Raw genomic sequence first — 15,440 nt, 5'->3', positions numbered from 1 at the left:
CCACTGTTTAGAAATGATACCACAGGGGCACCTGCATGGCTCAGCTGGTTGAGTATTCTACTCTTGATTTCGGCTCAGGTCATGACCCCAGGATGGAGCCCCTCATCAGGCCCTGTGGAGCCTACTTAAGATTCTCTCATCCTCTCCCCCTGTTCCCCTCTCCCCCACTTGCATGCTGTCTCTAAACAAATAAAATTAAAATCATTAAAAAAAGAAATTATAGCACACTGCTTCATAGGACATTAACTAGTTAATGTTAGAGGAGACATCAAAATTCTGCCCAGAATCAAATATGTCATGTCCCAGATTCCTGACTTTGTAATCTGTAGGAGGGACCTCAAGTGAATCACAAATTCTTTGAATTTAGGATAAAAAGATAGATTATCTGGTTTCAGTTATCAATATTGTCGATGCCTCTTTCAAGTTTTGAACGGTATTTAATTAAAAAAATAATTTTGGAATAAATGTGGTTTTTTTGGGGGGGGGAGGGGTGATTTTTTTAAATGAATCATTAGCCAAAGGAAAGAACCGGCCCCACTTCTGGCATACACCCTGCTGATACCATACATGTCTCTAGAACCTGGGCTTTTTGCTTTTAGGCAGCAGGGTTAGAACCATCCCTCAGATCCAGCTGCTGCCTATCAGTTCTTCAATTTGCAGCTTGTCTTTGCCAACCCAAAATTAAGCTTCTTCTGCAGAGTTTAAAACTTTGTTAGAAAAAGGAATAAAAGAAAGAAAGGGAAGGAGGGAAAGAGGGAGGAAAGGAAGAAGGAAAAAGATGAGGAGGAGGGAAAGGAAGAAAGGAGGCAAATCCTTATATCTGACAAACAGCTTATCTCATAATTTAAAACTGAACTGCTTACAGTCACCCATATTTAAATTTATAGCATCTACTTGCTGCCATCTATCTGCTAACTTAAATCTCTTCACTTAAAATACAATAATTCTTCACCCCATTGGCAATCCTCCACAATCTAGGCTTAATCTGAGGAGAGGGCGCTATTCCATTTTGATCTATTTCCAATTGCAAAACTCAGACATGAAGGTCAGAGAGTGGAGATGGAGAGTTAACTTCATGACATGAGTCTCACCTGGGAAGGCCCTTCAGCCTTGTTAATGTAGGTGGGATGACCTCAGAGGGTCCTAGTTCTGGGGGATGATTTCCTAAGGCTAGAAACCAAAGATGATGGTTGTAGACTTAATCTTACACTGAGGCATCTCCAGGAAATGTGGAGACTTGGGGCCACTTCATAGATGACTGGTTTAAAGGACAGGAGCAAAATGTAGACATTATTGAGGTTTGTGCCAGGATTTTTAAAGTAGTCATTATAAATTTCCCCAAGGGAGTCCAATGGAGGGACCAGGGACAAATATCTCCTCCACAGTAAGAGGATTTGTGTTTTTGCTCTTGGGACTTTTTTGCAGGTACCCAAGAAGGCTCCTGCTCAGTTTTTCCTCCACGGTCCTTAACCGGGTTTTACAACCTCTCCTGGGCTTGCAACCTCTCACAGGGAGGCAGGAAAGCCTGCATCTTCCTTTTGGGAGCGTCCTGTTCTCACATGTGCATGCTCCCAGTTCAGGCAAGAGTGGGTTTTCCAGGACCTGAAGGTCCCTGGAACCCACAAGACAAACTGTAATTTGGGGTCAATTCTTGTATGCCAGTTTCAAATTTCACAGACTAGGTGTCACAGTAGTTTAACATGGCCTCACCGGGGCGCCTGGGCTGCTCAATGGGTTAAGCGTCCAACTTCGGCTCAGGTCATGACCTCACAGTCCATGAGTTCAGTGTCGGGCTCTGTGCTGTCAACTCGGAGCCTGGAGCCTGCTTCAGATTCTGTGTCTCCCTTTCTCTCTGCCCTTCCCCTACTCGCACTCTGTCTCTCTCTCTCTTTCTCTTTCTCTGTCAATACAAAATTAACATTAAAACATTTTAAAAATAACATGAGCTCATGAACAATGGCCTGAGGAACACTTCAGAAAGTCAGTCTAATCTAGGGATAGGCTAGAAACAGGACACACACAAGAAGAAACAAAAACAAAACAAAACAAAACAAAACAAAATCTCTTTTTTTTTAAGAGATAGGGAAGGACAGCATAGAAGAAAGAGGGACACCCAAGTAGGGAAGGGAATGCCACATGGGCAGAGAGAATCCCCTAATGACATGCTGGAGACAGAGCCCCAGTGAGGAGATGGCGTCCACTATATTCTGAATCAACTAATGACAGTGGAGGTTTGTTAGAGGCCAAGCCCATGAAGTTTTGTAATTGAGTTCTCATTCTGGGAAACTTTCCTGAGTTTTCCTTTCTCAATCCAGGAAACTCTAGGCAGTTGGCTGAGTGGGAACACAAGAAGAAATTTTTCCAGCACTCCACACAAGGTGGCGCCAGACACCCGTGAACTTAATGAGGTCCCCTTCCAAGAGGGCTCCAGAAGCTTTGCAAAAGTTCCTGGAAGGGATCAATCAATTCAGACCAGATTCAAAGGAAACTAAGAGCTCTGCACCCACAGAGAGCCTAAGAATAAAATGGGGCATATAGAAAATAAGAAAAAGTATACACATATATATTATACATAGAAAATATGTATATTATATATATACATAACACATATAAAAGATAGGGAAGAGGCAGACAAACTGAATCTACAAAGCCTCTGTAAAAGGAAAATAAAGGCATGTCACTGGGAATCCCTGGCAGGACAGGAAACAGGCAAGATGGAAGGACTGGAAATGGAGAGCAGCCAGTAAAGAGGCTGTTGCACATGTCCAGGCAGAAGAGAGTTGTGGCTTGGGCCAGGGATTGGTGGTGTTGGAGAAAAATGCCTTCTGACTGAGGTATTTACATTTACTGCTATTCTTCATTGATATGGTGAGTCAATAAGCCCAACATGACTATATAACAAGACTCACTGAAATGCATTCTATTCACCTTTTTTTGAGAATTCACTGTATTAGCTTTGCTTTTTTTATGTGTTATTATGGACTCATGACATTTCAACTCTGCCAACTGATGTCAGCCAATATTCTCATTCTGATGCTCACACTGTCCCAACTTTGGCTGGTGGGGCCCTTTTAGATTTCAAACGACCTAGTTACTTAAAGCCAGAAGAAATCTGGCCCAACAAGGTGATAAGTGTTCTGAGATTGCCTCATACTCTTCTGCCCCTGACCAGACATAAAATTAGACATTGTTCCAAGAAACCCTGTCTCCTTTGGGGAGAAAAATAGCATTAAAAACCATAATGCAGGCATTAGTGTGCATTATGGGGTAACATTGCTACTGGGCCATTTTGATGGGAAAAAAGCCAGAAAAGAAAGAAATTTGGGGGCCCCTGCCGGCTCAGTCAGTTAAGCATCCTACCCTTGATTTGGGCTCAGATCAAGATCTCACAGTTTGTGGGCTCAAGCTCACATCAGGTGTCATGCTGACAGCCCAGAGCCTGCTTGGGATTCTCTCTCTCCCTCTCTCTGCCCCTCCCCCTGCTCTTGCACATGTGCACGCATGTGTGCACTCTCTCAAGATAAAAACTTACAAAAAGAGAAATATATTTTTAATTGTTTTACAAAGGCATGACTGTGTATTGATATGTTCAATTCAGTTCTAACAATACATTGCTCCTACTCAAATTTTTGAGTCTACAATTGGCTTTCTCTTTCACCAATCCTGAAATCTAGGTTCCTATCAAAATAAATATAACTATCTACTTGCTGTATCTGACAACTTAAGAGAATATCTCCAAAAACAAACCAAAAAAAAAAAAAAAACACTATCAATACAAACAGTACAAATACTAAATAAAGTTTTTGTTTTGGAGAGCATACTCCTCAAGACTTCTTCCCAAATTACTCCGTTCTAGAACTAATGGTAATCTCCCTCCCCTGCCCACCCCCCACCCCTGGCTATGTAAGGATGTAACTAACAGTTGTGGTTCAGTTGTTTCCATTCACTTTGATTTAGAGGAGGCTGCAACTTGCCCCCATCCCCATTTTCTGCTCTACCTTTTCATTTTTCATTAGACTTCCACACCCCCAATATGCCAGATAAGTCACTTAAAAATAATAATTACTATCCTTATTTGATTTTATATTATCTTATTATTTGTCTTTCCCCCTTCCCCTGTGGAAATGTAAACTTCATGGAGTGGTGGGTTTTGTTCACTGGACTGGCAGTTCCCTGAGGGCAGGGTAAGAAAGCTGGGTTTGGGGGCACGTGGGTGGCTCAGTCGGTTAATTGTCTGACTTCGGCTCAGGTCATGATCTCAGTTTGTGAGTTTGAGCCCCAAGTCGGGCTTTCTGCTGTCAGAGCCCGCTGGAGCGTGCCCTCTCTCTCAAACATAAATAAACATTTAAAAGAAAAAAAAAGAAAGAAAGCTGGGCTTGATTCTGGGGATAGGGGCATTCCATGGGGTTGAGAAATTGCAGATGGTCAGTCTTCCTGTTCTGTTGTAGTTATTAACTGTGCCCTTTTCACTCCTTAAAGATTTTTTTTTTTTAATTTTAAAGGGAAAGAGAGAGAGTAAGCAGGGGAGAGGGACAGAAGGAGAGAGAATCTTGTTTAAAAAAAATTTTTTTAATGTTTATTTTTGAAGGAGAGACAGAGCGTGAGTGGGGGAGGGGCAGAGAGAGAGAGGGAGACACAGAATCCGAAGCAGGTTCCAGGCTCTGAGCTGTCAGCACAGAGCCCGACGCAGGGCTCATACTCACTAACCGTGAGATCATGAGCTGAGCCAAAGTCTGTGAGCTGAACGAAGTCAGACACTTAACCAACTGAGCCACCCAGCCTGCCCCAAGAATCTTTTTATTTTAAAATTTTTTTTAATTTTTTTTAAGTTTTTAAATATTTTTTTTAAGTTGGGGCGCTTGGGTGACTCAGTCGGTTAAGCATCCGACTTCAGCTCAGGTCATGATCTCGTGGTCTGTGAGCCCTGCGTCTGGCTCTGTGCTGACAGCTCAGAGCCTGGAGCCTGTTTTGGATCCTGTGTCTCCCTCTCTCTCTGCCCCTCCCCCACTCATGCTCTGTCTCTCTCTCTCTCTCTCTCTCAAAAATGAAAAAATGTTAAAAAATCTTTAATACAATAAAATTTAATATAATATAATAATAATTTTAATATAATAAGTTTATTTATTTTGAGAGAGAGAGAGTGCAAGCATGCATAGTGGGAAAGAGTAGAGAGAAGGAGAGAACATCTCAAGCAGGCTCTGTACTGTCGTCACAGAGCCTGACATGGGCTTGAACTCATGAACCATGAGATCATGCACTGAGCCCAAATCAAGAGTCAGATGCTTAACCAACTGAGCCACCCAGGGGCCCCAAAGAGAGAGAGAGAAAGAGAGAGAGAGAGATTGAGAGTTCCACCACTCTCAGCGCAGAGCCCAATGCAGCACTTGATTCCATGACCCTGGGATCATGATTGGAGCTGAAATCAAGAGTCTGTTGCTCAACCCACTGAGCCACACAGGCAGGCCCGAAGATTTTTTTTTTTTTTTAAGTAATCTCTATACCCAATGCAGGGCTCAAACTTACAGCACAGAGATCAAGAGTCGCAGGCTCTACCGACTCAGCCAGCCAGGTGCCCCTCTTTTCACTCCTTAAAGTGTCACAGTTCAAAGAACCAGGTGATGGGGGTAAATGGATTGGAGGGGAGGAGAGGAGGCCTCAGGAGTCAGGATATAAGCACTCCAGGGAGAGGGAATGACCAGCTACAGAGGAGGCAAGCCCTCTCCTATTGGGAACTAGCTCAATGTCTGGTGCATGATTGCAATGACCTCAGGGGGTGCATGTTTGGGAACTGGAAAGACAACAGAATAATCGGGAGAAAATTCTCTATACATATACGTGCCAGCAGGAATGGATACGCACTGGGACAAATTGTGAGAGGGACTCGAGCAGAGGGAAATCTTAGGTGATTTCTGGATTCTAGTCCTGGACAGGTGACAGAGGGACAGCAGCCCCAGGGTGGAAGCAGGAGGAGGGAGAGTGATGACCAATAGAGTAAGATGGCCTTTATTTTTACAAACTGAAAATATGTCTCCAATTTAGGCTAAATATAAAATCAACACATACTCTTCATGAAAGAGTCAAACAACACAGAAGCATATAAATGGTACAAAGGAAAAGATCTTCTGTAATGTCATCTTTCTGGAGAGTCCACCTCTGGCTACTTGAGACCCCATCGGGTGGAGAGGGGGTTGTAGGCCTCTATCTTGTAGGGGAAGCTATCTGGTTGAAACAGTTAGATTTTCCCCACCTCTGGGCTGGCTGGAAGGCGCCCAAGAATTTGGCATGGAGACAAACCAGCTCTGAGGCTCCAAAGCTGGGAGGGTGTGGGGGCTAAGAAGGGAGGCACAGGTCTTGCCCATCAAACCTTTTACTTCTCAAGAAACTTCCCTCTTTATTCCTTCTCTAACCCTGACTCTTTTCCTCACCTGGTAGGGAGAAGGGCAGGAAGAGGCTTCCAGAGGTGAGTCATGGATGAACATGCTGGAAGGGGCTGAGGACACCTTGAGTGAAGCTGTCTTAGGCAGGAGAGGTACCCAAAGGGATTTCCTGTAGAGCAAGGCCTCCAGGAAGATCCAGGATCACCCTGACCAGGTAAAGCTGTGGCCGGCTGCATCAGTCAGGGTTCTCATGAAGCCAGAAGCTGCCTGCTCTCCTTCCCTGTCCCATCCCCTACCTGAGGTCACCCCCACAACTCCTGACCAACGGTGGTCTTCAGGAGCCTCTCTGGACACAAGGTCGATAATGTAACTAGAACCCCAAAGACCACTTTTTTGTAAGAAGCCAAAAAGATTACCAAGGTAACCCTTTTTTTATTTTTAATTCTATACTTTAACAACTCTACAGGTAAAGGGAACACAGCAAACATCACACATTATTGACATCCTCCTGCATTCTCCTCTCCTCGTACACGTACATTTTACCTGCCTTTAGTATGCACACATTATTTACTCTTTACAGTATCTCATGAATCCACAGCATCCCATTTTCCATGGGCCTGGGGCCTCCCTCTAGGTCATGTATTGTAGAGCTGGCTGAGCCATTCACCTCCGCACAGGCATTTGGCTGGAAGCGAAGTCAACACTGTTGTGCCCATCCTTCCTTTCCTCTTCAAGGTTTCCTCTAGGAAAGTGGGATCTCCAAGCCAGCCGGTGTGAAGAGTTTTTATCATTCTTGTTACACTCTTGTTATATTCTGCAGAGAAGGTGAAACAATCACAATGTACAGTGTTGCCAGTTTCCCAAAGCTCTGCAAGTGCTGGATATACATATACATATATATATATATATATATATATATATATATATATAGTGGTTTAACGGTTGTACAGTGAATTCCCCCATTTCAAGTCACTTTCTCCAGGTCATTCGGTCAGTGAATGGCAGACAGATCCAGTTCTAAGAGGCCACGTCTTCTCACCCCAACTCAGTGCTCTGTCTGCCAAACCACTCTGCTTCTGACAGTCGCTTCTAGACATGGACCCAGCAGGCTCTTCTTGCTTTTCTTGTCCTTTGTCCATGGAGGAAAACTGGTCCACAGCCTTTCCCTTCCTTATTTCTGTGCCATGCCAACCAGCTTCTCAGTTTCAACTGGGCCCTTCCAAAGCCTGCCTAGATCCAGGTCCTGAAGGGCTCCTCCGAAGACAGCATAGCAGTGGCACAGGCTTCCACCTCTTCCCTCCTGCAGCTGATTAACTTCTGGGGTGAATTGGTTATTTTCTGAAAAAATAATTTTCATTAATATTCATTCATTATCATGTCATAATATTCATTATGGTAGAATATTATACTACTGCTACATTATCGTAGCAATAAAGTAGTAGTCACAATCATAGAGAATATTGCAGAAATCTCAGCTATTTGATTAATTAACTTTCAAGCAGGAAAAAAAAAAAACCCAAAGATAATTTTAACCCTGGGATCAGGGATTTCCAATATTTACTGAGATCATCCTCCAGTTCACAGACCAGCAGATGTCTTGGGGCCCTGCTATGTCCGTGCTCATCTCTCTGGGACACTGCCCCACGAAAGCCCAGAATGTAACTCTGGTCAAAAAGTCTAACCTCCTTCCACCAGAGAGCTCTGAAAATAATGACCTTGTGAGATGCTCGACTTACAGCATGTGGCAGCGTGCCCAGTCCAGAGGGGGCGCTCCATAAATGGGAGTCCCTTCCCACTCATATTCGTGTTGCTACCATCTTCTCCCAGCGCTCCAATACGTATTCCTAACTGGCTGTAAAAGTGCAGGTGTCAGCATTTCAGAGGGACTCTCCCCACTGCTCCACCAAATTCACTAGGTTCTTCTACAGTTGTCTCCCACGACCCTTCCTGTCATCACTCCAAGGAGGAGCACATGGGCACAGCAAGTAAGCAAGGGGTTCCTCCACCTCAGTGCCCAGGAGAATCAGCTTCAGGGAGCCAGGTGCCCTTGATCCTTGTTTGCAAAGAGGCGGCTGCAGGGCTCAGTCCTAGTGTTCACAGGCATGCAACGGGGAAGGACAACGTACAGGGTTCACCGAGGGGGGAGTGCTGTGTGGAGCCCACCACCAATTCCCTGCTGCTGGTCCAGTCAGATCCTTAGGATACTAGCTACCTAAATCTGCAGCGATTATATTTGATTATTTAACTCTAGAGCAGCACTGTCCAATGGAAACATAATTTGAGCTATATAGACACCTTAAAATTCTCTAGTGGCACATTTTAAAAAGTAAAAAAGGAACAGGTGAAATTAATGTTAATAATGTACGTTCTTTTTAAAATAAAATATTAATTTATGATCTATATAAAAATATTAATGAAATGAGTTTTCAAAGTCTATTACATATTTTATATTTACAGTACATCTCAATTTGGACTAGCCACATTTCAAGGGCTTAAGAGTCACACATGGATTGCGGCCACCATGTTGGAAAGTGTAGTTCTAGAACACGAAAGTAAAACAGCACAATCTCAGAAGTTCAGAAGGTATGAAACTCTCGTCCTGTAGGCTAGAACAGACTTTCAAGCAAGGCTCAGTTGATTTGTTTTTTAATCTGGATTAGTTTTCCACATTTAAAAATCAGATTTCCCATAAACATTTAGAGTTCTGGTTCCTCATTTAAAACTTGGAGATCCAATAGCACTGGTTCACATTCCCTCTCAGCAACAACATGCCAGAGCTGAAAAACAGCTGCCTTCTTTAGCTGGGACATGTTTGCCATGGTCCCCACCATCTCTCTCTGTCGAATTATGTTCACTGCAGTGCACTTTTTTTTTTTTTTTTTTTGTACCTGTCTGGGCCCCAGAGGCATCTGAACACATAAACTCCACTTTCTACAAAGCACACTAAGCCAAACTTAGGATGGCCCACTGAAGAATGACTACCTTGGGGCCACCTTTATGCATACCCATATTCCTGTGGAATGGGACAGCAAGAAGAGAAAGAATAAAGTCAGTCATAGAAAGAAAAGGAAGACTCTTTCGCACCAAAGTCTCCATCCCTATGAAGCAATTATGGATGAAAGACAAGGAAAAGAAATAATACTTTAAAATAGGGACTATACACTGAGCATTCTTTTTTTTTAATTTCTTTTAAAAAATTTTTAATGTTTATTTATTTTTGAGAGAGAGAGAAACAGAGCATGAGCAGGGGAGGGGCAGAGAGAGAGGGAGACACAGGATCCAAAACAGGCTTCAGGCTCTGAGCTGTCAGCACAGAGCCTGACATGGGGCTCGAACCCACAAACTGTGAGATCATGACCTGAGCTGAAGTTGGACGCTTAACCGACTAAGCCACCCAGGCACCCGATTTTTAAAAATTTTTTAATATTTATTTATTTTGAGAGAGACAGAGTGTGAGTGGGGGAGAGGCAGAGAGAAAGGGAGATATAGAATCCAAAGCAGGCTCCAGGCTCTGAGCTGTCAGCACAGAGCCTGACACGGGGCTTGAACTCATGAGCTCTGAGATCATGACCTGAGCCAAAGTCAGACGTTCAACCCATTGAGCCACCCAGGCGCCCCTGAGCATTCTTGATATAATTCTCTTTGCATATATATTTTTGTTTTAGACTGTTACTTGTTGATATAAATTTGAATGGAAAGAAAATCTTAATGGTGTATTTTAGAATTCAACCATCACCAACCGTGAAATTATAGATGTAGACATGAAGTGTTTAATCCAAACAGATAAATTAAACACTTACAAACTCCATAGGGCTTTTTGAAGAATTGTCAAGGATTTCCACTTGGTAATTTTCCAAAGTTTGATTAGAAAGATGTGTGGGTTTTGCAAAGATGGCTGGAAGTTGCTTTTTAGTACTTTAGAAGATTATCACTAAGGCAAATGTTGAAGTACAGCTAGGCTGTACTAAAGTCAAGGCTGCAGTAGGAGAGAGGGTGGTGGTGACATACAACTCCAGAATCTGTTTGGGATTTAATGAACACTAGTGATTGAGTTCTCATACAGCACTATGGGAAATATACATATACTCAGAGAAATTGTTCACTGAAAACATCTAGGGAGAAAAAGAATAACAATTAAAAACCTTATGGAAAGGAATGTGCACAGGAACAGACACCAGAATGATGTAGGGAGGATGGTTAAGAACAGAGAAGGGAAAGGTAGGCAAGGATAGTGGTATCTATCTCCCATGGATAAAAGTGGTCATATTCTCATAGAATATCCTTATTTCTGGTCTCCTCTAAAGTTGTTTGGTTTTCTCCAAACGCTATTTAAAAAAAATTTTTTTTTAACATTTATTCTTTCTTTTTTTTTTTTTTTTTTTTTTTTTTGAGAGACAGAGCATGAGTAGGGGAGGGGCAGAGAGAGAGGGAGACACAGGATCCAAAGTAGGCTCCAGGCTCTGAACTGACAGCACAGAGCCCAATGCGGGGCTCAAACTCACAGACTGTGAGATCATGACCTGAGCCAAAGTCAGTCACTTAACCAACTGAGCCACCCAGGCACTCCTAGAGTGTGGCTCTTAATGCATTAGAATTCCTAGGACTTCTTGCCATTTGAGGGCTCTTCCTGTGTACCTGAAATTCTATAAGCAACTGACCCTTTACATGGTTCTTTCCTGGCCCTTTGCTCTGTCACTCACTTTGGGTCTTGGAAGGATCCTATGTCCCTCATCCTGCAGTAAGGAGGGACCTCTGCTGGGCTGCTGAATGTAGACTGGAAGAAGAAAAATGAGAGAGAGTGTTAGGAATGGAATACCCTGTGAGTAGAGGGTGAGCATGAGTAACAGAGTTGAGAGGAAAACCACAAAAGATGGTTTGATGGAGTCCAGCCGAGGAAGGCTAAATTTTTTACCACATGTGGAAAAGAAGAGCTATGACCTGCCTCAGACAGGGATGCTATCCTACCGTTATCATTTTGGATTGGTCCAGCACCTTCTCTTTCACTCCACTTACGGTGGAGGAGCACTGATCAGACCAATCCTCCTACAGATAACAACTTTAAAAATTGGTCAAAACATGGGGCATCTCGATAGCTCAGTCAGTTAAACATCTGACTCTTGGTTTCGGCTCAGGTTATGACCTCATGGTTTCATGGATTCAAGCCTTGCATCAGGCTCTGCACTCACAGCACAGGGCCTACTTAGGATTCTCCCTGTTTCTCTGCCCCTCCCTCACGCATGCTGCCTCTGTCTCTCTCAAGATACATAAACTTAAAAAAAAACTGATCAAAATATAAAATCAACTTCCTTAGGTCACTGGAGAGCAACGAACAGTTGACACTTGAAAGAAGATAACATCACTGGGTGAGTTTCACATTTTTTACAGTTCCCCGACTGAGGGCAAGTCTCTCTTGGTGCCATGAACAGTGACAGATATGGATGCAAACACAAAAGTTAGATGGTGAGAGGACCAGAGTTCAGTGTTAATGGACTGAACATTCCAGCTAAATGGCAGAGATTTTTGGAATGGATTTATTAAAAAAATAAAATTTTAAGACCAACATATGCTGCTACAAGAGACACACTTTAAATATGAGGATATGGATAAGTATAAAGTAAAATGGATAGAAGATAGGCTGTTCGAACAGTAAATAACAAAGAGTTATACTGATATCAGGATAAGGAATATTGCCAGAGATAAAGCAGGACACTTTATGATAATAAAAGTCTCAATTATTGTTTATACATTTTTTAAAATTCATTTTTGAGACAGAGACAGAGCATGAGCAGGGAAGGGGCAGAGAGAGAGGGAGACATAGAATCCGAAGCAGGGTCCAGGCTCTGAGTTGTCAGCACAGAGCCCAACGCAGGGTTCAAACCCACGAACCATGAGACCATGACCTGAGCCTAAGTCAGATACTTAACCGACTGAGCCACCCAGGTGCCCCTAAAAGTCTCTATTAAGGAAGACATGACAATTATAAATATGCATGCACCCAAAACAGAGCATCAAAATACATGAAGGAAAAATTGACAAACATAGACACATCTACTCTCCTAGTTGGAGATTTTGTTGTCTCAATAACTAATAGAACTATACCAAAATATCTGAACAGTATGATCAAATATTTTGACCCAATTGATATTTATAAAACACTACTCCAACAACTGCAGAAGACACATCTTTATTTTTTTGAGAGAGAGGGACAGAGAGAGAATGAACGAGCACGAGCAGGGGGAGGGTCAGAGAGAAGGAGAGACAGAATCCCAAGCAGGCTCCACACCATTCCTGCAGAGACCTGATGCGGGGCTTGTGCTCAGGAACTGTGAGATCATGACCTGAGCTGAGATGAAGAGTCAGACGCTTACCCGACTGCAGCACCCAGGCACCCCCAGAATACACATCCTTTAATGGTCCCACAACTTTGAGCCCCTAGGGTTCTTGCTGAAGGGGAATAGGCCAGCCCTGCCCCCCTGTGTTTGCTATACCACGGTGCCTTCCTGTTTGGCAGTGAACCATTTAGTCATTCAGAGTGGGCTGGTGGGGCGCTGATGAAACGCACATTGGTAAGCAATGATGGAAAAGGGAAAATGAAATGAGTCAATATATTTAAAGACTTAGAACAGTGTCTGGCACTTAACTCTGCACTAGTGTCAGCTAAAGTTAGGTCTACGTAGAAGCGCTAGAAAGAGAAAGAGCTGGTGTGAGGATGACAGGGTGGAGGGTGTGGTGGAGACTGGGTCACAGGGAGGATTACTTCCACGTGCAGGGAGAGCATGGCCTGTGCTCGCAGGGTCATGCAGATATCATAAGAGTAACTCCTTCCAGAGTGACTCCAGGCTAATAAAGAACCATAGGCACTTCTGATTCTAGTTGCCTCTGAGAAGCTGACTGCTAACTCCCTCCTGCCAGGAGAGATCTGTGAGAAATCCCTGAGGTGACAGGGATGGGTTTGTTTTTGTTTGTTGTTGCTTTGTTTTGTTTTGTGCTGCTTTAAGTGTCAAGGTCTAGGTGGCATGGGGGGGGCACAGGAGTTAGCAAAATGGCACATAGGGAAATACTGGAGGCCTGCTTTTGCTTTCCTCCCACCCTGGCATGGGCATAGGACCTACCCTCATTGGAGACTCAAACCTGCCTTGGCAAGGAGATGAGAAAACAGGTGGGGACCCCTAACCGTGGGTAGTCACTGGCCAGGCCCAGACTGTGCCCCAGCCCCCAGCCAAAGGCAAAGCATGGTCCATGCTTCACACACATGCACTATGCCCTGAGAACCAATGAGGCTCTTGGCATATGAGTTGAATATGTTGGGTTGGAACATGAATGGATGTAGCTGCTGTTTTAATTATGGCAAGGGACCAAGAATGCTCGCAGGTCAGTACAGAAGTGTAAGATTGTGCATGACTCTTGAAATGCCGAGCATCCTGAATGGTGTAACACACCTGCTCTCTTGGCTGTGCCAGGTCCTGAGGGCAGGAAGCAGTGGCCTGATGGGAGCCTGAGGAAGGCCACCACTCCCCAGAGAAGAAGGTTCTCTCTCAGCCCCTCTAATTAGAAGTGAATTCTAATTCACCTGGGTGGCTCAGTTGGTTAAGTGTCCGACTTCCACTCAGGTCATGATCTCATAGTTTGTGAGTTCGAGCCCCACATCAGGCTCTCTGCTGTCAGCACAGAGCTCAGATCCTCTGTACCCCTCTCTCTCTCTCTCTGCCTGCCCCCACTCTTGCATGCTCTCTCTCTTGAAAATAAACATTTTAAAAAAAGAAGTGAATTCCTATAAATCCTCTTCTCTCCTCTTTGTGCAAATGCTTGTAAAGCCACAGAATGTGTGCCCATGCCAGACTCATCAAACTCCATCTGGTAAGCGTCATGCTGAAAGGAAAAAAGAATATCATTACCAAGGTGTCGGGAAGCACCACCACGGGGCAACAGGAGTGCCGGAGCAGCCGGCCCATTTTCCAGATGGAAAGGGGCACAACCACGAGGATCAGCATGAAGCCAACAAACCCAAACAGGGCCAGCGCCAGGGGGAGGGTCTCTCCTGGAAATGAAAAGATAAGAACAGGCTTAGGAGACAACAGAGAAGGTGAAGTCCCCCACCCTGGCCTCCCTCGCTTTTTCCTGGAGTTGGCTTTGCACATCGGCCAGGACGGCAGATGCCAACATCCTGAGATTTGACGTCTGCCTTAGTGACTAAAATTACCACCATTAAAACCATTTTTCTTAGAATCCAGATTAAGGCGTTGTTTTCAGAAAGCCCCAGGGAAGATTAAAATCTTTTTCTTGGGAAGGGAAAGGGAGGAGCATCATGTGTTAGGCCACTAGCTGTGTTAACACGTACCTCGGCGCAGCTGCCGGGAGGAGGGCAGAGTGCCAGGACACCGGCAGGATGAGGGGGAGGTGCCGAGAGAGAACAGCACAGAAGGGAGCTGGTGGTAACTGAAAACAAAATGTGTTTCACAATTTGCTCTTGGCATTGACTTACATTATGGAGGGAAATACTGACCTCAGAAAACAGTCACATTATAACTACGATATATCGAGCCCCTGCTATCGTTAAGTGACTTACCCCTGGTCACACAGCTAGGGCTGGCTCCGAAGCCCAGAGTCATTGTACTGAGCATGCTCAGTACATGCATCAGAAAGTGCCAAGTGTGAGCATCTGCAGATGCAGAAGGGGTGATCGGTTATGTTCCCACCTTTCTGTTCCGCGTGACGTGGAGCAACTCACTGGGCCCCTCTAGGTCAGACCCCTCACCCATGGTGTGAAGGGTGGCACAGCCAGCGAGGCCACAGGGAAGGCTGTGGTATCAGGTATATGGCTAGGGGCACTGTGCTCTGTTTCAGTGATTTTGTAAAATACTTCGGCAGTACACGTCAAGAAATAAACGAATGTTCATACCCTTTCATTTACTCCTCTGAGTGGATTCCAAAAAATAATTTCAAGGAAGGAAACAATTATACGCAGAAAGTGGTTCGTGGCGACATCTGGACTGGGGCAAACAGCCCCATAACCAGTCTCCCTCCGCACCTCCCACCACCTCCATGTATGCTCTGGTGTGTTTT

General features: G+C 44.3%; 1 protein-coding gene across 3 annotated transcripts in view; it reads right to left on the bottom strand.

Annotated features, from left to right (window-relative positions):
- Positions 1–5,980: 5,980 nt before the first annotated feature.
- The window catches only part of IL20RB (interleukin 20 receptor subunit beta), a 34,354-nt gene continuing 24,894 nt past the window's right edge, over positions 5,981–15,440 (bottom strand). Inside the window, exons 6-7 of one of the 3 annotated variants that reach the window (XM_030328850.1) lie at positions 14,273–14,415; positions 5,981–7,715 (exon numbers count right to left, since the gene is read on the bottom strand). In XM_030328850.1, the coding sequence (XP_030184710.1) occupies positions 7,608–7,715; positions 14,273–14,415 (251 nt within the window). In that variant the 3' untranslated portion in view covers positions 5,981–7,607. The other 2 variants (XM_030328852.1, XM_030328851.1) reach the window with 2 other exon arrangements.

The sequence above is a fragment of the Lynx canadensis genome, chromosome C2 (genome assembly GCF_007474595.2).
Source record: "Lynx canadensis isolate LIC74 chromosome C2, mLynCan4.pri.v2, whole genome shotgun sequence".
In the NCBI taxonomy this organism is placed as follows: Eukaryota; Metazoa; Chordata; class Mammalia; order Carnivora; family Felidae; genus Lynx; species Lynx canadensis.
Note: the sequence above shows the minus strand (reverse complement) of the source record. Positions and strands in the feature narration are given on the sequence as shown.